Here is a 23,072-nt window from a genome sequence, read left to right on the forward strand (position 1 = left end):
GGTGCCACACCGTCTCGGCATGCCCACTCTTTGCACGTGCAGCAGATTACCTCTAATGCAGGGTGCGCGGCTGCGTATGCATTCAGCCACACTTACAGCCATGTGCAGTCACGGCCGAGATGCGCACCAACTTACCCCTCACCCCCTCGCACGCGCTTGATCATGTTACCGTGAGTTCACTCCCCTCCCTCTTTCCCTTTGCTCGCGTGGAAAGGCGTCACTTGTGACGCCACCATGTTTCTTATCTCACCCTCACACACTTTCACTCGCATCTAAAGCACACAGTGCGCGGGGCCCAGTAGGATCTTATCGCACTTAGACTTTATACGGAACCTGATGCGGCTCAACTTCGGCGGTCACTCTTTTTGCCCGCTTGCAATTTGTGAGGTGCGCTTGCAAGCAGCCACTTCTAATTCATTCATTTGACCATCTGCATCCACAGTAGTTTCCATTTATTGTCTCGGCATTCCTTTGCGGCGGCAGTGGTATTTCGTTATATTGAAATTGCATACAAACAAACTTTGTTATATTGAGGTTCTAAATTTCTTTGGACAAGAGGTTTTGGAAAGTTGTACTTCGTTATATCGAGAATTTTGTTATATTGAAGTTCATTATTTCGAGGCTTACCTGTATTAAAGTGCGCTAATAAGTATGCAGTAGGAAAAAGCATGCTGATTTAAGCACCCTTCTTGATTGGCGTCAGCTTCTTGACTGGGCCAATAGCAGATGTGTATGGGAATCTGCTATATTATGAAATAAAGCATCCAGGAAAGAGTGAGGAGCAAACTTCTGTTAAAAAGAGAGCGTTTGAGAAAAAGGAACTGTGCTCCACTTGCAAGCTCCATGTGCCGCGCATTACTGCAAAGTTTGCTGAGATGTTCACAGTAGCATATGCTATTTGTGGACTGTGTTTTTTCACTAAGCCCGAGGAGTGGTTCAGGACCCCTTTAAATGGGTGGTCATTGGATGAAACACTTGCATTGCATCGACGTGCACCTTTGTGTCCCATTATACACTTTTGTCTTAAACAATATACAGTGGAACCCCGTTCATACGTTTTTTCACCGGACCGGGGAAAAAAACGTAACAGCCGGGAAAACACAACAGTGAGGAAAGCTCCGAAAATGAATGAAAAAAGCGCAGCTTCAACTATAGACAATTTATTTCCACAGAGTGCGCTTAGGACTTAAAAAATCTAGAATGGTGGCTTGCCGTTTCTTTCGCTCGCTAGAAATCACCACACGTTTCTCAATAGCCTGGAAGGCCGCATTGCTGTCAGCGTCGCTGTGAGGTGCGACGTACCTGCGGAGGAGGTCCAGAGCCGCGACGGCTTCTCCAAAGCTAGGATTTGGCAACTCCGCGGCATCATGCGGCTCGTGCTCCTCGTCGTCACCGCGCCATGGCAATGGCAACGGACGAAGGATACCCGCGGGAAATTTTGCCCTCTTTGGCGTAATTATGCTAACGTGCTAACGATTGTTTAGTATTGCTGCGGAGCGCGCGCGTCCGAGCAGCACGGTTGCGCGCGCCGCAGTTTCGCGAGAAATGTAAACAAAAGAGGGGAGCGGGCCCGATAGGCGGAGCAACGCCATGAGCAACGCCAACTTTCGGCTCCACTTTAGCTTCACAAAGAGTGACGTCAGGGCCTCTCCCGAGTTTCCCTCCTCCGTGAGTCGACCCGTCCAAAAACCATGCGGTGACCGTAATCACAGTGATGATAGTGAGAGTATTTTTCACGAATGGCCACTTAGTGGCGGTGGTGGCGGCCTCTCGAACTGGCGTGCGGCTACTGTGCGGCTTCTTGCAGCCAGTTCTATAGCCAAGCCCGGCCAAAACTCGTCAAAAGCCAAAATGGCGGTTGGAGCGCGTTGCCTACTTTAGCCCAGGCGGGTTCGGGGTGCTAAGTTGCGACGTATCATGCGGGAACGTTTTCACAGCTACTACGTAACAGCGGGGTTCCTTATACATTGGATCCTATGGAAGCTATGCCGGGACCGGATGAAAACGACGTAGCAGCCGGGAAAACGCAGCAGTGAGGAACGTAACAGCGGGGTTCTACTGTATAAGATACATTTCCTCTAAAGCTATCAGTCATCGTCATCTGAATGCACAAAGCATGCATTAATACATAATCTGTTGCACGGTAACTTCACTATGCCTTATGCTTCGATCATGTTTGCCACCTACATTTACTGCTGTCAACTGGAGAAGAAGAAATTGGTGATGCTATGTCCGAAACAAGACCCAGTTCCTTGTGGTAATGTCAATCGCCACATCACAAAGTTTGTGTCGTAAAAGTAAGTATAGCAAGAAAAAAAATTAATGAAAGCACATTTCTACTTAAGACCCACGACATCTGAGCAGGTTGCCTTTTGTGTATTTCCCCTAGTTAAGTGTACACTGTTCTGGCAATGCTAGAAACATGCTAGTAGCACGTGCGCGTTCCCCATGGCAAAGTGTATACTGTTCCTGTAACGGCAAAAACATGCAATGTACTAGCTCATGCACAGTCTCTTTCAGTCTGTAGGTTATGCTAAGATGAAAACATTTTCAGCCCACAGTACTTACAGCACAAAGATATACATGCCCACTGATCGTGTATCTTTCATTTTCACCTGTGCAGCTATACAAGTTACCATGACTTTATGAACTGCCACAGTAGCTTAGTGGCTATGGCATTGCACTGCTAAGTTCAAAGTCACGGGTTAATCCTAGCCAGCAGCCGAATTTCAATGTCATTGCTGTTCTTTATCGCACACTCCATCACGCTCAACAAACATTAATTTCTGAAGAAAAACCAGTTTCTCATTTCACTGTTCATCACATACAATGTGATCGGTCCACTTCTACAAGCAAAAAAAAGCTGGTGTTGCCAATTTTTCATTGCGAAATTTATGACTCACAGATGTTGTCTGGCGTGCAAAACTAATCTCGCTGGCAAAATGATTGTGAAGGTTCATGAAAAAAATGCTTACATCCATGTGGCACACACCTGCTCAAAGCATTGCAGGATTGCGCCTCACCAAGACCTGGCAGCCGCTGTGTTCGACAACCGCAGCCGCTGCATGTGCGCCAGTGACATTACACTGTGATGTCTTGGGAATTGTGCGACATTGTTCGGGAGAGGTCTGTTATGAAACGCCGACACTGGGGTATCTAGTTTGACTTCTTGCTCTTCTTCCGCTCACCTTCTTTCTGGCTGACACATTCTCTTCCCCTTTCGTGCCCAGCTGACTTCAACATTATGGAACACCCTCTGTCAATGAGCATACAAATTATTCATCATTTCATTGTGCCCATGTACAAAATTGGCAGAGGTGGGCAATACACGTACAGTAGAGCCTTGTCAATACATTGCCGTTACATTTTCTCGGCTCTTACATTCTAAAACACTGGTCCCATATAGTTCCCATAGGTTTATATGTATTTAGCTTCCCATCTGCTACCGTATTTACACGATTGTAAGTCGACCTACTTTCTTAAATTTGAAAATATGCAATGGGGGGGGGGGTCGACTTCCAATCAAAACCAAAATGTGGCACCACCAAAAAAAGCGAGACTAACGAGGTATCAGGGAAGCTACTAAGTACCTAGTTACAATTTTATGTTTGCGCTATGGCTCTACCCGTAGCTTTTTGCTATCCCGTGCGTTTGTTCGCTTTTCGGAAGTGGTTTTCAAGATTCTTGAGAATATTACAGTGCACACAACACTCATGGGGGGTGTCGATAGTTGATGGAAGTGCCGCTGTTCCATTTGCAGCGGCACCCTCAGAACCAGTAGGTCGTGCTCGGAGCGGCGGTGCTTGCGGGGAGTATCGATAGTTCATGGAAGGGTAGACACCGCTCACATGTTTTTCTTTCCCTGTAGCTCTTAGTTTGACACGTTCGACTTGACTGCCGGCTACGTGCTACTTCCATCCTTCCTCAGTCGTCATGAGTGCTTCAGAGGCCCACTAACCAATTGGCGCGTTCACAGCAGCGTTCAAGAGGGCTGCCACCCTTTACGCCGAAGAAACAAATCACTGTGCAGCGGGCCGCAAGTCCAATGTTTCTGAACGGGTGGTGCGAGAGTGATGGCTGCAGCGAAGCAAAATTTTCACATGGGATGGCAAGTGAAGAATTTTCCATGGGCTGAAGTCTGGACGCTTTCCGGAGCTGTAGGCCAAGCTTGCGGCATACGTCGCTGAAATGCGTGATCGGTCCCTGCCAGTGAAGTGCGACATGGTCATGAAACAAGCCTGGATCTTCGCCTTTTAAGGACCTGCTCCACTGTGAGTACAAGTGGCTGGTGACAGAATACCGAACTTACGCCAACCGAACCTGTCAAAAGAGCCTTCCTGACGGCTGCGTGTGGTTGGGTGCATTCGGCGTAGGCTGCTGTTCCACAAGATGTCGTGGTGCGGTTGTTTGCCAAATGTGGAATTTCGCTGGACGACGACACGCTGTGGGACCGTAGTAGTGATGATGATGGCAGCACTAGTCAGGACGATGGCACAAGTGAGGACGAGTAGTCCAGTGAGCATGCCAGCTACCAATAAATTTTCATTATCAAATGCGCCCACGGGTATGCTCTTCTTTTTTTTTTTTTCCCTGTCACATGCGGTATGGGGGGGTCAACTTACATTCTAGTCGACTTACAATCATGTAAATACGGTATGTTTCCCTTCCCAGTTGTCATTGGCAAACTACCAATGATGAGATGTATTTTCTTGCTACACTGTGGAACACTGTTTCTGGTGTGACTGTGCAGCATTGCTTTCAAGTCTTTCTTATCTAATTTTTCCTTGTCAAGCACTCTGTAAATATATCAGTACACAATTTTATATCTGTAGCACAGGTTTGTATGCAAGCGACGTGCAAACTATTGGTCTTTCGTTGCTTTTCAGTGCGTGGTGTGAGCCTTGTGTAATGTGTTCTTGTCTTCTTATTTTTGATCATTTCTTCATATGTACTGTCCACTCCTGCCCATAGCCTTCTCTGAAGGCTGGCAGTATTTATCAAATAAAAAAAAATCAAATAAATAAATAACTAAGAGGGCGAGTTTCATTATTTGTAGGGCAAGAACTTGCAGGGTGCCATGCCAACAGAAATGCCAATGATGTACAATGCATTGACAATGCCGAGTCTACCAAAAAGATTAAGGAAACTTGAAGATGCTGTGGCTTGAATCGGAATTGCTGAGCTTGTCGGACATTGTCACTGATCTCAACATGGCTTAGAACAATGAAACTGCATAAGAGGTGGACGAATACGCAAGTGGTCGCCCCGCGCCAATTCACGTACCCAGATGCTGTCATGGGCTTCGATAGCAGCTTCTGGTCTGTCATTTCTTCAATATATTCACAGCATTGTATAAATAGAAAAAAAGGCGGTGAGTGCTCAAAAAGAAGCTGTTCTTATCAAGCATTTGTTCAAAGGGGCAGATGGAAATCACAAGCATCATTTAGCATGTCGCAGCTTCAACCACACAAGAAAACTTTTTAACATTCAATCAAAACTGTGAGGCAGCAATAGCAAGCATTATTTAGTGTTTTCAATACATAGTTTGCAGGCTTTTTATTCATCTTCAAATTAAGTTTTGTATGAATAGCCTCTTGCCTCATCTATAGTGGTGTCGTGAATATTGTCAGATTTTGTGTTTTCGCAGGTGATGCATTTTAATGTGAAGCATTATTTGTGAACTTCAGGTGCTTTGAGTGTGTGTTAACCTAGCCTCCTACATCGCAATGCCATCATGGTTGTTTCTTCAACTGGGTGTATATCGGAATAGGCACAGCAGGCATGAGATACATGCATACGTAACATGAATGACATGTAACGTCAATGACATGCTATATTTGTTATAGCATTTCTGTCATGACATAAATGGTATGAATGACATGATGTCATCGTGGTCGTTCCTGTGGCTCAATATATAACGGATATAAATGACTTCACATGGATGTCATGACATGACATCAATGACATCACATGCTTGTCATTGCTTAAATGGTATGGGTGACATGATGCCGTTGTGGTCACTTCACCTAGATATCTGTCTTGAGATGAATGACGTGACGTGTGATGGCATGAATGCCATGAATGTTCGTCATGACCTTACAGACAAGACGTGTGAACATGTCATGCCATATCATAGTCATGTCATGAACACATGTCTCGCCATACATATCCTTATACGTATCCAGTTAAAGAAGCGACCACGAAGCCATCACCTCATGTCATTCATGACACTCACATCATGACATGGATGTCAATCATGTGATGCACATCATATAATTCATGTCATGGATATCCTAATACATAACTTGTTAAAAATGGACCTGGCTTGAATGTCGCAAATGAGATGACATTAATGGATTGAATGACGACATGCATTTCTTTAACTGGATATATTCTGGATATGCATGTCATGACACATGCATTTGTGACATGAATGACATTCTATCCATGCTTAAAGTGATAAGAATGAATGCATATTATGGCAGTTATATGTAAAGCTAAGACAAGAATGACAAATTCATAACATGTATACACGGCATGACATTATTACCATGACAGGAACCTATGTCGATCCAGTGGACCAAGTTGTCTACTAGGGCCAATGGCTATATGCTCGTGTTGGTGATGCTGTGATGGGCGTTGCATTGTCATTCCAGCTTTGCAATCTGGCTCTCGTTTCTGATTCTCGTGTGCTACCTGCACTTAAGCCAGCTGACACTCGTAAAAAGGTCCTGCCATAGCAGCAGAACACCGGGCGGTGGTTGCATCTGTTCAAGCAGCTATTAAAAAGCAAGTTCCCCACGAGCGTGTATTTCCAAGTGCCAACACGCTGATGCTCGTACCGGACTTTCATGGCCCTTCTCGTCGTTACTTGGCCACTTAAACACTGATGCCTGCTTTTTCCTGGTGCACATAGTGTTTGAGTATGGCAATGCTGTATTGAATTCCACTATGGCAGTGTCATCCTGGCTTGGCTTGACCAACATGAGCAGTTGCACCATGCCACTCGTCCGATTGGCCATAGAAGGATGTGGGTTTTAGGCTGTGCTACAGTATCGCTGTCAAGTCGTCTGTTTGCATCCTCCAAGTGTCATGATATTTTACCATCATGTTGTCATTGTTGTTCTCTTTTTACCGTTCCGGCCTGTGTTGCTTAGTTGCCGTCAGTGCCAAGGGGACCAAGATTTTTTTCAAGCCATAATGGGATGGCTTTTATTCTTGGCCCCTTTCACAATGTGTATGTCGTGTTGTGAAGAACAAATAAAATGAATGACTCATACCACATGCTGCTGTCAGTGAGCATCTAGTTTCTGCATTTCTTACCCATCTAGCACCTCGATGCAGCTTGTTCACATAATTCGATCATATGTAGAAATCATGCAGGCGCTGTTACCGTCGTCTTGGTGGTGTCACACACACCCTCTCACGTTAATTGTAGTTCACTGTGCTTGCATCACACATGCGCAGGTACTGGATTTACACACACATTGGTCAATCTGGTAACGCTTTACGGAACCCCAAACAATGCTGCATAGCCAGCTGCCTGCAAACTGCCTCACATAATATTGATTCATACAGTGCTTGGGATCTGTGTAGTTTTCTTTCTGTAGTCCTTAAATAATGTATCAACGGGGTTCCCTTGTATATTGTTTTATCTGCTAGGCACACAAGTCCTCGGCTTTTCCATCGGGCAGCAGCCAAACACAAGATTCTATATCTATAATCAAAACGGAAATAACGAATGTATACTTTTCATTTTTTGCAAGCATCCAATATATATATATATATATATATATATATATATATATATATATATATATATATATATATATATATATATATATATATATATATATACACATATATATACGCACACACACACACACACACACACTCACATACATAAATGATAGCAGATTAAAAATAAATCTTCAAAAGATGCATACAGTACTGTATTTGCACGTAAATAATGTGACCACAAATAAAACGCAAAGGGGGACTTTCGGCTTCTTGGGAAAAGAAAAAAAAAATATTTTGCACTAATTCGCAATGACATTGCTACCGTTCCAAGCTGCCAGTGGGAGAATTGCGATTCGCACATACCAGTGCGAGGAGCAGAGAGGTGCGGCATGCTGGTTCGAGAGTATGTTCCTTCTTGCTGATAAAACTGTAGCTGGCCTGGCTATACGTCCAGAGTTTTAGTTTGTTGCTTCCACCCACACACATGCACACACATTTTTTCTCTGCACCATCTGGTCAGTGTAGTACAGTCAAACCCAGATATATCGAACTCACATGCCACGAATTAGTGTGTAGAACGAACAGCTGTAAAATCTTGAAAATTTTTGTATAATATATTTATTTAATATATCGAATTACCTATATATCGAACGTCCTTGTGATCCCCATCAGATTTGATATGTCCAGGTTTGACTGTATTAGCCAATGATTGTTGTTTGATGATAAGGCCTTTTGAGATGAGCCAAGTCTGCTCTCCTGTATTTTACTCTATGGCTAAGGCATCGGGGTGTCTAAAAACCAGGAATTCTCAGGGATTTTGAATAGTCTGGAAATACTTGGGCAAAACTCGAGGAACTTGTGCCTCGTCAGGGAAAATAAGCTGTATAGTTTTATTGAAAGGGAACGAAAGTCGTGGTAATGCTGGCTAGAGTCACACAGAGGAATTGTAACGAATCGTCTTCGATGCCATGTCGTAATCTGGAGGAGTTGCCAGTGTACAGTCAACGACCGACTTTCCGGACGCCCGATAATTCGGACGGCTTTGCGGCACCAACGTACCCCATAGAGTCAATTTATAGGAACGTCTTAAATTTCGGATGCAAGAACCCTTCACCGTTCGATTTTCCAAACTTCTTGCCGGGACCACAGGTCCAAAACGGCATTAACCAAAGCCAGCACCGCCGCCTCGAACTAGTGCTCTCGCACTCAGATCCGCTGGTAGCCGTAGCCACTTACCCGCAACGCTAGGCCTAGCTGCTTCGCAGTTCGCTGTTAAGCCTCTTGCCATTCTGTGTCATGTTTTTTCATTAAAAGAATTCGCCATTGTCAGCAATGGCACCAACTCGCCTTTGTGGTCCTTGCGATTGCCTTCGAAGCTGGGAAAGCACGGCACGTTGCATAAGCCGGTTCCTGAAAGTCAGCTTCGCCTCAATACAGAAATGTTATGCGGTGAAGCATAAGCGTGGGAAGGGGCAATTGTCATGGCATACAGTATTCCTTAATTATACACGCGTGCACCCGTCATCTCCTGTCAAAGTACGAGCACCGATGTGCCTAATAAGTCTACTGGCAGGCTTTCGGAGCTGTTTCAGATGTGCCTGTGGCAACTTGAGCTCTTAAGGGCAGTGAAAGACATGCATTCATTTTTTCTAACTACCCGATTTTTCTGACGTCTTCGCAGCACCTAGGCAGTCCAAAAAAATGGGACGTTGATTGTACAACTGATCAAGAGGATGCTTCAGATGGCCTGTGGGGAAAATGCGGGGCACAAGAAGGAGAACAGGAAGGACCTAGGAATCAACGGGAAAGGAAGCGTGCCGCCGCTTCTTTGAAAGAGCTTGAGTTCAAAAAACAGTGTTGGCTGATGCCGAGATGCAGGTGTCCCTCTATCCAAACCAAAATAAACTGTTTAAAGCAGTGAAATGCAACAATGGGGCATTGTGCGCGGCCTGAGAGTATGTCAGGACACATCATTTTCTTGGCAAACAGCGCAAAGGGACACGTACAGAAGGTAGAAACATGACAACACGGGCACACGTGTTGTGTTTCTTCCTTTTGTCTGTGTCCCTTTGCGCTGTTACCAAGAGTACAATAAATGCTAACCAACTCGCCCACCTTGCTATCTTGCTTCAGCATACGTCAGGACAGTTTAGGTTGACTTACCAGCTGTTGAGAGATAATCTCACTTGTGTCAAAGTTTGGCCTTACGCCAATGAGCTTGCTATTAGTTGTTAGAAATAGCTTATGTTCGAAAATATTGGTTTCTGTATCCATATCCATTTTATTCGTAATTGAGAATGTTAGACTTGATTTGCAATGGGTTTTACCATTTTTTCTTTTCAGATATTTTATTCGCTCTGCATTTTACTAACCCCTCCCTTCTGCTTTCTCTGAGTAAAATACACTACTGCTTAATATTCAAACTGGATTAGGTCATTTTTTTTATTTTTTAAAGTCAGGGTGTCTGCCAACCGGGAATTCTCAGGGAATTTGAATAGTCCAGAAATACTCGGGGAATTTGTGCTTTTATCAGGGAAAATTAGCTGTAGCTTTATTGAAAGGGAACGAAAGCCGTGTTAATGCTGGCTCCAGTAACAGAGGAATTGCAACGAATCGTCATTGACGTCGTGTCATCGGCATGAGGTATTGCCAGAGTAGTTAACGACCGAATTTCCAGGCGCCTGAATTTTCGAACATGCCCGATAATTCACACGGCTTTGCGGCACCACCACGCACTCCATATAGTCAATGTATTTTAAGGCGAAAGCCTTTAATGGCTCTTACTCGCGGCATTCGACTGTCCGTCCGTTCGTGCCCTGGAACAGTGTCAGCTGTGGCCTCTCCCCCTTACACTCTCTCAGCAATCACGTGATGGCACAGTGGCGCGCATGGCAACGCTCCTTCGTCAAACTTCTCGTTGCAGCAGTTGAGTTAGTTGGATGGCTCCCAAGCGGCCCGGTGATGATTCCACGGCAAGCAGTTCGGAGAAGCGCCCCAACAAGAATGTGGAATGTGGAACCAAGCTGCTGGAGTTGCAATTTATGCTCAGCCAGACGTTGAGCTTACCCCAGTTGACATGGACGACGTTCACATTCACCATGGAGATGTGTGTGCAGTCAGGTTGTCGACTCGGCTCTTTGTAGTCTGTGTGTACTTGGCCCCAAACCTTGGACAAGAAGCAACCATTGCCTTTGTGAATCTCATCCTACCAACAAGCGTCGGGCATCGGCTGATGGTCGTTGTTGGGGATTTCAGCCAAGACGCTAGGAACAGACATGCATTTGTCAGTGGTCTACAAAGTTCACTAGCATTACAATTGGTCACACCGACGACAAACAGCCACCACGCAGCATGGCAGCTGTCTTGATCTCGTCTTCCAGACATATCCAACCACCAAAGAACTCGAGTACATATCAGTACATTTCAGTGATCACAAGGCAGCTATTGTAGACGTCGACGCAGCCAAGCATAAGGAATTCATGGGGCATTAAAGCAAAGACACAAAGAATTCATGAATAAACAGTCCATCGTTTACTTCAAACTACACTTTGTCAATCTTTGTAAAAAAAAATTGAAGGACACTTTGTAAATTCCAAAGTCTGTTTTGCAAAAGCCTGTGCCCATTGCACTGGGAGTGTCATGCACAAAAAAAAAAAGACATGGCACAGTCCGTCGAATGGGCACAGGCGTTCGCCTAGCACACTTTGGAATTAACAAAGTGTCCTTCAATTTTTTGCCCTGACTGCAGGTCTGAAATGGCATTAATCAAAGCCACCGCCGCTGCCATTTTGATTATCTTGCCACCTCGAACCGGCCTCGCACGCAGATCCGCTGGCAGCCATAGCCACCACTCCGACAACGTTAGGCCTAGCTGCTTCTACGTTCGCTATTAAGCTTCTTACCGTGCGGTGCTGTGTTTTTCATTGAAAGAATTCGCCGCTGTCAGCAATGACACCGACTCCGCCTTTGTAATCCTCGTGATTGGCTTCGACGCTCGCAGAACACAGTGCATTGTGTAATGCTAGTCTCCAAAAGTTAGCTTTGCCTTAGTACAGCAGTGTTACGCGGTGAAGGATAACAAGCGTGGGAAGGGGCAATTGTCACGGGACACAGTATATCTTCCTTATACACGCGTGTACCCCCCATCTCCTGTCACAGTACGAGCACCGATATACGGTGCTCGTACTGGCCTACCAGTACGAGCACCGAGTGTACTGGTAGGCCTTAAGAACTTTTTCGAATGTACCTGTGGCAATTTTAGCCCTTTAGGGCAGTTAAGAGACATGCATTCATTTTTTTTGGACTGCTCGATTTTTTGGATGTTTGTGCGGCCCCAGGGAGTCTGAAAAATCGGACGTTGACTGTACAACTGAGCAAGAGGATGCTTCAAATGATCCATGGGGTGAACACGTGGCAGAAGGAGGATGAGAACAGAAAGGACCGACGCAGTGAGGAATTAATGGGAAAGGAAGCGTGCCGCCGCCTCTTTGAAGGAGCTTGAGCTCAAAAAAACAAAGTGTTGGCTGACGCCAAGATGCATTTGTTCCTCATCCAAACCAAAATATACTCTTTAAAGCAGTGAAACTCAACGCTGAGATATGGTGTATGGGCTGAGAGTAGTATGTCAGGACAGTTGAGGTTGACTTTCCAGCTGCTGAGAGAGAATATTAGTTGTGACAAAGTTCAGGCCTCATACCGATGAGCTTACTATCAGTTGATAGAAATAACTCATATTCAAAAATATTTACTTATGTATGCATCTCCTTTTCATTCGTATTTGAAAATGTTCGACTCAATTTGGAATGGGTTTTACCATTTCTTTTGCTGTGCCCTCTCTTTTATTTTTAAATAAAATAGATATTACTCCATACTATTCAAACTTTTTGTTTCAACATGCTTACTAGAGTGTGACAGCATTGAGCAACATGGTCTCAGCCTGTCTTGACATAAAACGAAGTTCTGGCTCATTCAGGGAATTTTGCAATGGTGCTCAGGGAAAACCTGGAAAACTTGAGGAATTTAGAGATGTCAACTTGGTAGACACCCTGGACATTCATAGCACCACTAAGCAGGTTGTTCTAGATAATATTTTACCCCAGCCTGTTACAGCCACTCTGAAGCTTTTTTGCATCCAATGGCCAAGAAAGATACGTGTTGTGTACAAGCATACTTTCTATGTTGCCTATAAACCATCAATGAAGCCAGAAAAAAGCCATCAAGTACGCCTGAATCAAATGCACCACAGAGTGGTGCATTTGATTCTTATTTGCCTCTACACGATTTGGTCTTACCTACTGATATAGTCGTAGGAGGCTGCTCAGTGATGACATCTTGTGGCGGAATGCTCGTGTCGACTGACCTCCGTGTCCTGCAATACTGAGGGCAGCCTCCTTCACTTCAGTGTTTCTGGCTGCTGTCATGCTGGGTCTGGTGGTATATAATACTTTGCTTTATGTTGTGTTGTTACCTAGGACTGCAAAGCCAACCTGTGGGACTTGGAGAAGAGTGAGCTCAAGTGTGTGCGTGACAACCAAGACATCATTAATGCATTGTGCTATAGTCCAAGCAGGTACTGGCTTTGTGTTGCCACAGGACCAGCCATCAAGATTTGGGTAAATATTTTACTGTGTCAATGCATGATGAATATCTTTTGAAGCACAGCCAGGATGCAAATAAATCTAACTTGTGCTATCTGCTCTGTTGAGCCTCAGATCTGCTGTTACGCTATGATGCTATGTTGCACGTGCGGCTGGTCCTACATAGGTCAAACTGGCCGCTGTTTCTATGAGCGTGCACAGGAACACAAGCGAGCCATGCGCACCGGCATGAGCAGTAAGCTACCCTTGCACTGCAGTAGATGCGACAGCGAAAGCTGTTTGCCGTATCTGGAAGAGACTAAATTCCTTTCAAAGGCAAAATCATAAACAGAAAGAGAAGTCATCGAGGCATTCCACATCGTAAAAAGGGGTGGCAACTGCTTTAGCTCGCCTTCTTTTCTTAGGTGGGCACATTAGGACTCCCCCGCGCTCATAATGCACACGTGGCCTTGCTATTTTTCATCACTGTCTCATGCACAATTTTATCGCGATTGTTCCTTGTTTTTCTATTTTGTAGAACCTCATAAATTCCCTGCCTTCACGAAATAAAGCCAGTTGGAAGTCTACACTTTGTGTGTGCGTCTGTGTTTCTGTTCATGTCCTGTCTTCCTCGCGCAGTTTAAAATTTTGCGTAACTTGCTTTGCTTGTTAAATAATAATGCCAGCCAGAACGAAACAAAAGGTTTCTTTTGTTCTTTTTTGGAAACTGTCCTGTTTGCTGTGATGCACTTATTGGAATACAATGTTTGGAGCTTGTAACAGATTAATTCATGCCTCGCTACAAAAGCACTTCTACAAAATGTTCACTGTAGAGACCTGCTGATTCAGTCACTCTTTTCAAGATGGTCAACTTGAGCATGGCTGTATGGGCATGGTCACATGGAGAACTTTAGGAATTGCTAATTCAACAGAGCAATGGTTGCTGTAGGTGAATGAGGATTTGAAAGTGCGTGAAATACAATGTTGTATTCTAGTTTTAAAGATGTGGCCTGGGGAGCTACAACTGAAAGACTGCCCTTTCTACATCTTTGATTGCCTTGTTGACAGAACTTGGAAGACAACAGCCAGGTGGATGAGTTGTGTCCTGAAGTGCTGACGCCAAATGCCAAGGCTGAACTTCCACAGTGTATATCATTGGCTTGGTCAGCTGATGGCCAGACACTGTTTGCTGGCTATACTGACAGTCTCATCAGAGTTTGGCAAGTCTCAGTAAGCATTATTCATTGAGCAGGTACTTGCCTTAATATGAGGTGTTTCTGTGAAGATTACGACTTTCTAAAAGTGGTGCAGTCGTGAAAAAAAACACGGAAAAAAAGAAACTGTTTCTTTAGCACGGTGTTATTTATACATTTGTCTAATAAACTCACTAGCTATGTGATATTCACTAATCTACTTTCTGCTCACTAACTTCTGAGGACATAAATTGAAGTCTGCTGTTACTGAAAGCAGCGTCATTGCCCAATAATATGGCAGCAGCCAGTCCACCCTCTTTGATCTAAATTTGCTCTTACAACATGCTCTCCTTCATGCCACCAAAAAATAAATACAGTCAAAACTTGATATAACGAATCACGCAGGACCGCCGAAAATCGAACGTTTGTTATTTTGAACTATCGTTGTAATGAAAAACTTGGGTTTTAAGCCAGTGGTCAAACTTACGAATGGAAATGACGTACCTTGGCAGTAGACGCGTGGGCAGACAAGCATGCTCTCAAATAAAAATGTTTCACTCGCTTCAAAGCTGCTTTATTTGAAGAAATCAGTGATTTTCTTCTGGCGCGTGCAGCACGCACGACCGATTAAAAATACGTCTACATCTTCCACTTAGCGCAATACCTCAACAGGTGCGTCATTGCACCGAGCGTTGAAAGTGCGGACTTTGTTCATCTGCACTAAAACATCAGCATTCGACACGATATCATCTTCTGTGTTCGGTGACCGACAGTCGTCTTCCTTCGGGTCGTCATTGTCAGTGGAGATGTCACGAACACAGTTAACAATCTCCTTGGTTGTCAGGTCTGTCGCCGTTAGTGCTGCGCTGTCGCTCTCCACGTAATCATCAAAGGAAGAGACGGTGGGCAGGAGTTCCGCAACCTCAGTCCACAGGTCTCCTGGGTTGTCAGTCACCTGTAGGTCATCTTCAAGCTGCACAGGCGCTTTGACAAGCTCTGCTCTTCACCAGCAGTTGCTAATAGTGGATGCCTGCAAGTTTCACCAAGCTCCCATGAGCATTTCCGCTGCCCGACGAGTATTGATTGCAGTCTGCTGCTTTAGGTGGAGGTTGATAATCACGCTGCACAAGGCGCTTACGAAATTCTGCCTTCGCACTCTTTATAATGCCCTGGTCTAGGGGTTGCAGCAAGGACGTGTTGTTTGGCGGCAGAAGCCCCAAGCAAACGTGCGTCAAGTGAACATTCACAACGTGAGCAGAGCAGTTGTCCACAGCCAGTAGAATTCTTCGGTCATCCCTCCTCATTTGGTCGTCAAGTTTGATGAGCCACTCAGAAAAGGGTTCTCTGGTCATCCAGGCTCACTTGTTGGCACGGTAGTCATACAGTACCGACATGACGTTTTTCATGCAGCGAGGCTTTGTGTACTTGCCGATGACGAGCGGTTTAATTTTCTTTGTGCCTGTTGCAATGCAGCAGAGCAGGACTGTATTGCAAAGATGCGACTTCTTCCCTCTTTTGCACTGCTGCCCTTTGAAGTGCATTGTCCGGTCTGGCAGGAGCTGATAATACATGCGGTCTTGTCTGCGTTGAAAATATCGTCTTCAGAGTATGATTCAGCCACCTCTAGAAAACGATCATTATGCCAGAAATCCGCGCCTTCTCCGTCAGCAGCCTTTTCCTCGCCCGAGACTACCCGCCAAGTTATTCCGTTCCTTTGGCCGAAACGAAAAAGCCAACCTGCACTGGCGTTGAACCCAGTTATTTCAAGTGCATCGGCAAATTCACATGCTTTTCCTGGAGCATTGGGCCAGACACAGGAACGTTTTGCAGTCTGGCATCTTAGAACCACGTGTGAACAGCTTGGCCTACATTTTGAAAGTTTCCCAGTCACAGTTGTTTCCTTTTAGAAGCGAATTGCGACTCCTGGTGAAGCTTTACAATCTTGTCTTGGTCTTTCAAAATGGTCACGACGGTCGATGGGGCAATGCCATGCTGTCTGCACACGTCGATTTGCTTTTTCCCTGCGGCGATTTCCTGCAATACGTCCAATTTGACCTTCAACAAAAACTGCTTTCGCTTCTTGGCGCCTTTGCTAGCTGCATTCATTGTTGGATCTCGCGCAAATTTCGCCTCAGCTTTGTGGTAAAGATCGTGGGGAAGTTGCGGTAAAGTAGTTGGCACTCGACATGGTGATGATGATGATAGCTACTGCACTCGCAGTTTCTGTTTCACACAAGAGTTGCGGCGCTGTTACTTTTAGCTGAATTTTTAATACTGATGTTCCTCGGTTATAAAGGGGAAAATAAATTACGTGTGTTATTCTGGAATATGCGCTGTATTCATATTTGTTGTTCTGAAATATGTTTACATAAAAAATATAGGCAATCTCGTGGGGATATTTAAAATATTCGTGAATTTGAGAAATTCGTTAATGTGGGATTCGTAGTAACGAAGATTTGACTGTAGTAAAATCAGCCATCACTTCATCTTATCTCAAGCTGAGGACAAGGTATCGGAGTTTTCTTGTCACTATTATTGACGCTATTATTTGATGCTGTTGGGCCTGAGATGACACCAAGAGCCGCAGTAGCGATTTGAGTTTGCTCACCAGATGGTGCCACATACTTTCACGCTGGCAGCATGGAATGGATTTCCACTGGCAATGACAGTATAATAAAGCTAGCTCTAATACACCTTGGTTAAAACATTGGCTTCATGGTACGTTTGCAATTTCTTTACAAGCACACAATTGTATTCAGACAACAATGTAAATTTGTCTATACTTTTTCTCGCAATGTCGCTTCCATGTGGTTGGTCCACGCCGCAACAGGCAGACTCTGTCACATTGCTTGTCATCGCTTGAATATTGCGTGCATGTGGTTGCCACTTGTCTTGAAACTATACTCAATGAAATTCACTCTGTAGCAAGACTTTGTCTTGGAAAATTAATTCTGTACCGCACTGTTGGTTTAATGAAGCCTTGTCATTTTAAATGCACAAATAGCCTCCATAAGGGCAGGAATCTTTAGAAAAAATTTACAGTAAATGATTATGGGAATGTTAGCAATACATCAGCTGGAAGAAGCACAGGCTTTAATCTGTTAGGAACAGTTTACTTCTGTTTAAAAAGATACAGAATGTTAATAAAAGTCACATAATTTTTCTTTTCTGTGCTAATGAGCCATATGGCCCCCATGCAACATGTCTTTTTTTTTTTTTTTGCATTCTTGGAAATGCACTAGAGATGAGCTGGGCAAATATTCTTGAGAGTTCATACAATGCTGCTCTGTCTGTAGCAGATAAATTTGGCAACTTAGTCTTAGTGAGACAAGAACTCTTTAAGCTGATGGTGTTGGAGAACAGCATAAGTTCTAAACAAGTACAGTGATATTCACCATGCCAAATTATATGCAGTACAGTTAAACCTTGATATAACGAACTTTTCAAAATAATGAAATTCTCGATATAACACTGTATTTAGCTTTTTATAACTTGATAATTTAGGTCTTTCTTTATTGAGGTAATCTGCCACGTGTGCAAATACTGGGTGAGCTGAGATGGGCTGGCATCATGCGCTGTCTTTCTGTGTGTCTTGCGCTGGAGGGTGTGTAATCTCAAGTTTTTGAGATGCATGGAAGCGAGAGGCAGAGGAAGCATTCTCTCCCCTCTGCCAGCGCTTTTCATGATGGCATCATCTTACTGCAGGCAACACTATCAGTTGCTTGGGTGGAGTGGATGCGAAAGCCTGGTTGGCTTTGCTTCGTACCACCGGTATAAATTAAGATATGGTGGACGCAACATGAAACCGTAACTTTTAGTTGCCTGCTCTCAAATTCAACAAAATGACTTTCTTTTTTTCATTCAGATTTGCTTTTTCCAATCACCTGATAATTCGGAAAATTTTGTGGCCACTTCTGTGTAAGAAAAAATTCATCTACTGTAATTATGTGCATAAAAGACGGAATTTCAATATGACAAAAATTTTTATATAACAATGCAAATTACCAAATTTAACAGTTTCATTATATCAAGGTTTAACTATATTTACTGACCAGCAAGAGCAAGTGAGCACAGCATTGCTTTGCCCTGATATGATCTGTAGAAACTTGTACTAATCAAATCGTAGGGAATGAGAATACAGTAGAACCCCATTGGCATGTTTTTCAAGGGATTGCAGAAAAAAAATAACATAACAGCCAGGAAAACATAACCATGAGGAAGGCCCCAAATCACCACAGCAATGTCAGAAACAGCTCTAAATGGCCGTCAGTACAGTTAATAGACATCTCGGCACTTACACTGTGACTGGAGATGGTGCTTGCGCACATGTATAATTAAGAGACGTGTACTATCTTCCGTCACAGTGGCCTATTCCACTTACTGTGCTTCTCCGCATAGCACTCTGTACTCCGGTGAATCTGACTTGAGGGAACCGGGAAAAACACTGCCAAGACACGTTTATCAGGACTGATGATTGCATACTTCCGGGATTTCATGGTGGGGCCACAGGAGGGGCTTTACAGGCGTAACTGCGAGTATATACATTTTTGGTCTTGATAGCAAAAAATGAATTTGCTTCTGTGCCACTAAATTATGACCACAGCATTCAAATGCAGTGTAAAATGTGAGAACATTACTGAATGGCAACGTATCAAATGGGAGCATAATACATAGGAGTCAATAGGCATCACATCGGGACCGCAAAAATGCAACATAGTAGCTGGGAAAGCACAACAGCGAGTAACATATCAACGGTGTTCTACTGTCTGCAAATATCTTCATTCTTTAGAACCGTCACTGGTTATTTTCTACACATTTGCATACAGCACCCAACTGGTTGCTGCTGCTGAGCTTGCTCATGCCTTATGTTGCTCTTGAAAAAAAAAAATGGAAATTTTCTCACAAATTGGAGAAGCAGCTGTAGTGCCAATGTTATCGTAAATGATCCACATAGAGGTGCAGTGAAGTGAAACTTGACATTTTGCATGTAATGGGGTGCTTCAGGAAGTTTTATGGCATTAGGTAGCAGCATATAGTGGGCAGTGGCTGTGATAAGGGAAGGGCCCAGCATTGTATAAAAAGTATACCCCAGTGTAGCTTTATAAGTATGAAGCATATTCTATGAAACTTGATTTTCTTTAAGTGCCCAAGCATGTCAAAATTGTTAATTTAAATCCCTCTGCCGGATCTTGATTGTGCCTTAATATGTTAATGAAGGGACAATTAAGGAAAACCCCAGCTGTTGCTTCTTTGACATTTTTTGCCTGTGTAATTAGTGGTCATGTTTTACACATTTGCACGCAGCATACAACTGGATATAGCCACTTAATATGTTACTTGCTCTTCCCTGCAGGTAGCGCTCGCAAACACCAAGAGGTGCCCAAAAGGGCTTATGAAATTTTAAGTGACTGTCATGCTGCATGTGTTCAATGTTGCACCCTTACACCAATGTGCTGTTTTTCATTTGTTACATCTGTGCCGCTGGGAAAATTACTGGACAAGATTCGTAGGGGTAGTTGGTGAGATGGGCTTATGGCGCGTTCACACTGAGGCATTCGGCGTCTGGAGCGGCGCCCAATTCGGCGGAACCCAGTTCGGCGGCGGCGAGATCCGCCGGAGCAGCCCCTTCCGTGCCGATCGCTCCCGGACCGATTTTTGCGGCAGCTGCCGCCGGATTGCCTCGCCGCGAACCAATCGGAGCGCGTCTCAGCAATTCGAAAGATGGCGGCCAAGCCCAACGCTCTCGTCATATCGCAGTCTTCGAACGCATCGCGAAATCGGAAATGCTCATCGAATTGGTGCGTAACCGCCCCGTCCTTTTCGACAAGTACCACGCGAAGCACAAGGTATAAGCGACCTGACAAGGTGGCGTGACCAAGCTACGCGCGCCCTTGCAAAGCAGGACGAACCCAGCAACGCCTGCGGTGTCGTCTCTTAGGCGAATGCTTCTGCGCGTCACACATCGCCAGAAAGGTGCTTGCCAACAGGCCTAGCAGTACTGCCCCTTCTTGCTCAGGGTTCATCATTGCCTTTTCAAGCAATGGTGGAGACGCGCAAAATTAACACACGAACTCGACGCGAACGGAGACAACTGCGCAATTTCGAGCTGCGCGAACATCCCGGATATACCGCGCTTGGTTGGAGGTTAGCACTTTATGGGGCAGATGGCGCTGTATCTTGTTCCGGCGGCACGGTGCGCAAGCAATGTAAACGACGCGATTTTCGGCGGCTGGAGAATTCCATTCTCTGTAGACGCCGGATTCCTCAGTGTGAACGGGCCATTACACTGACGAATGATTTAATTTACTGAATGAAATACTGCCTAGCTTTTCATCGTCACTTGCTTCTGAAATGCATTCACCCTTCCTGTGCCAACCCCTCCTCTAGTTAGCACCCATTGCACATTGATATTGTGGTTATAGTAGTTCAGGAAGCACTCCATTCACATTAATTGTAGCATTTTTAAGACAAAAGTCTCAAGTCGCTCACGAGTTGAAAAATCCGATGTCCAGCATTATAAACAAATTAACTGGCCGGCATTATGGCATCAAAATTCAGTTGCACCATAATAAATGGAAGTCGAACCCACAACCATTGGTGGGAGTCGAACCCACGACCTTTGGTAGGAGTCGAACCTGCAATCTGTGATGTTAATTAAGGCACCGATAATTAAGATGGAGTTATGGCATTCAAGCCCATGATCTTTAATGGGAGTTGAATCCTCGACCTTTGGGGAGACCAAAATTCAATGGCACAAAAATTGATGTGCCACCATTGATGTGCCACCATTGATGGTCAAACCCACGACCTTTGCTGTTAATTAAGGCAAAGTTAATAAAAGCACTCGAACCCATGACCTTTAGTGGGACCAAAATCCAGTGGCACCAAAATTGATGGTGCACCCATAGATGGTCAAATGCACGACCATTGGTGGGTGTGCAACCCAGGATCTTTGGTGTTAATTAAGTCGAAGGTGATTAAGGCCCAGATAATTAAGATACAGTTAAATAGGCACTCGAACCCATGACCTTTAGTGGGAGAAGAAAACGTAATAGGAAGTAACAACCCATTCTAATGAGAATGTCAAGTAATTTAATGAATGACTCTTGAGCACGCAGGCTTTTGCCTTCATCCTCTTTAGCGTATGCTAAAGTGACTGTCAACTTTTTTTTTACTGAAACTGTATTTATAAAACTGCACTTTGCTCACTTTACAGGTTAGTAGACAAGAGCAATGCTCCAAGAACATGAAAACCTACTTGCACTGCTGAAACAAACTTTAAAAGTATGAACATGTCACATTGTGGTTAAGCTGCTGCTGACTGTCCTGTGCAGAGTGAAAAATGAGACTTGCCTTTTCCCTTCTCTTGATGCATTAAGTGTCTGTGGTATGTATTGGTATCAGTTCAAAATTTGAACTTTTTGCTATTAGTGTGTCATGTTTTAGCAAATGTCCATGCAAGGTTCTAAGGGAAGATGAGTCCTAAGGCCTTGATCTTGATCAATCACTTTTAGGGATAGTTTCAGGTTCCCTTTCATGTGACAATGTTCAGCACATATTTCTGCACTCAAGAACCATGTAACCTGAAAATAACTATGATGGGTGGTGTGCCATTGCTTTTGTCAAATCCACTTCCACTGGCTTAGCAACTATCAGTGCAAAGAAAGCACCATCCACGAAATTGAATGAGAATATAGTGCTTAGCATCTACAGTTTGTTAACATGCATGGTTATATTTGCTTCCTTGTTCTTTTGCAAGCACATTGTACTCAAGACTAGTCAGAAGCTTTTGTCAAAGGAGTGGTTTTATGAAGTTTTAATGTGTGGTTTTCTTTTGAAATGTCACTGTTTTGGTTTTGAACTGAAAAATAAAAGTGTTACTCAAGTGTTATCCTATTCATGGCATCTTTTATGGCATGAGATGAAAAATTATAGTAAATTGTGGTGCATGGCTTCTCCCGGAAGTTCTAAGTTTCACCTTCTTAGCAGTGGTAGTCAACAGATAGTAAGGAAGTTGTATGTTCATATTGATAAAACAAGCAGGGCAATCACTTAGGAGCATTTTATTAATGGGAAGCAGTTTTTTAATGCACCACTTAGTTCTCTTCTTGACTGTAAAATTACTTTTCTTGATAAAACATTCACTTGACCTTATGCTAGATTGCTTACATATTTCTGCACTCAAGAACCATGCAACCTGAAAATAACTATGATGGGTGGTGTGCCATTGCTTTTGTCAAATCCACTTCCACTGGCTTCGCAACTATCAAAGCAAAGAAAGCACCATCCATGAAAGTGAATGAGAATATAGCCCTTAGCATCTACAGTTTGTTAACATACATCGTTGTATTTGCTTTATTCTAAAGGAACTTCTCTTTTGCAAGCACATTGTACTCAAGACTAGTCAGAAGCTTTTGTCAAAGGAGTGGTTTTAATATGTGGTTTTCTGTTGAAATGTCACTGTTTTGGTTTTGAACTGAAAAATAAAAGTGCTACTAATTATAACCTTATTCATGGCATCTTTTATGGCACGAGATGAAAAATTATAGTAAAGTGTGGTGCA

General features: G+C 44.0%; 1 protein-coding gene across 4 annotated transcripts in view; it reads left to right on the plus strand.

Annotated features, from left to right (window-relative positions):
• Positions 1-23,019, plus strand: part of LOC126548120 (small ribosomal subunit protein RACK1-like) — a 41,002-nt gene extending 17,983 nt beyond the window's left edge. Inside the window, exons 5-7 of one of the 4 annotated variants that reach the window (XM_055063478.2) lie at positions 13,212-13,352; positions 14,385-14,568; positions 21,726-22,400. In XM_055063478.2, the coding sequence (XP_054919453.2) occupies positions 13,212-13,352; positions 14,385-14,564 (321 nt within the window). In that variant the 3' untranslated portion in view covers positions 14,565-14,568; positions 21,726-22,400. Of the gene's footprint in view, positions 1-13,211; positions 13,353-14,384; positions 14,569-21,725 lie in introns of all 4 variants that reach the window. The other 3 variants (XM_055063477.2, XM_050196235.3, XM_055063479.2) reach the window with 3 other exon arrangements.
• Positions 23,020-23,072: the final 53 nt, after the last annotated feature.

The sequence above is a fragment of the Dermacentor andersoni genome, chromosome 1 (genome assembly GCF_023375885.2).
Source record: "Dermacentor andersoni chromosome 1, qqDerAnde1_hic_scaffold, whole genome shotgun sequence".
In the NCBI taxonomy this organism is placed as follows: domain Eukaryota; kingdom Metazoa; phylum Arthropoda; class Arachnida; order Ixodida; family Ixodidae; genus Dermacentor; species Dermacentor andersoni.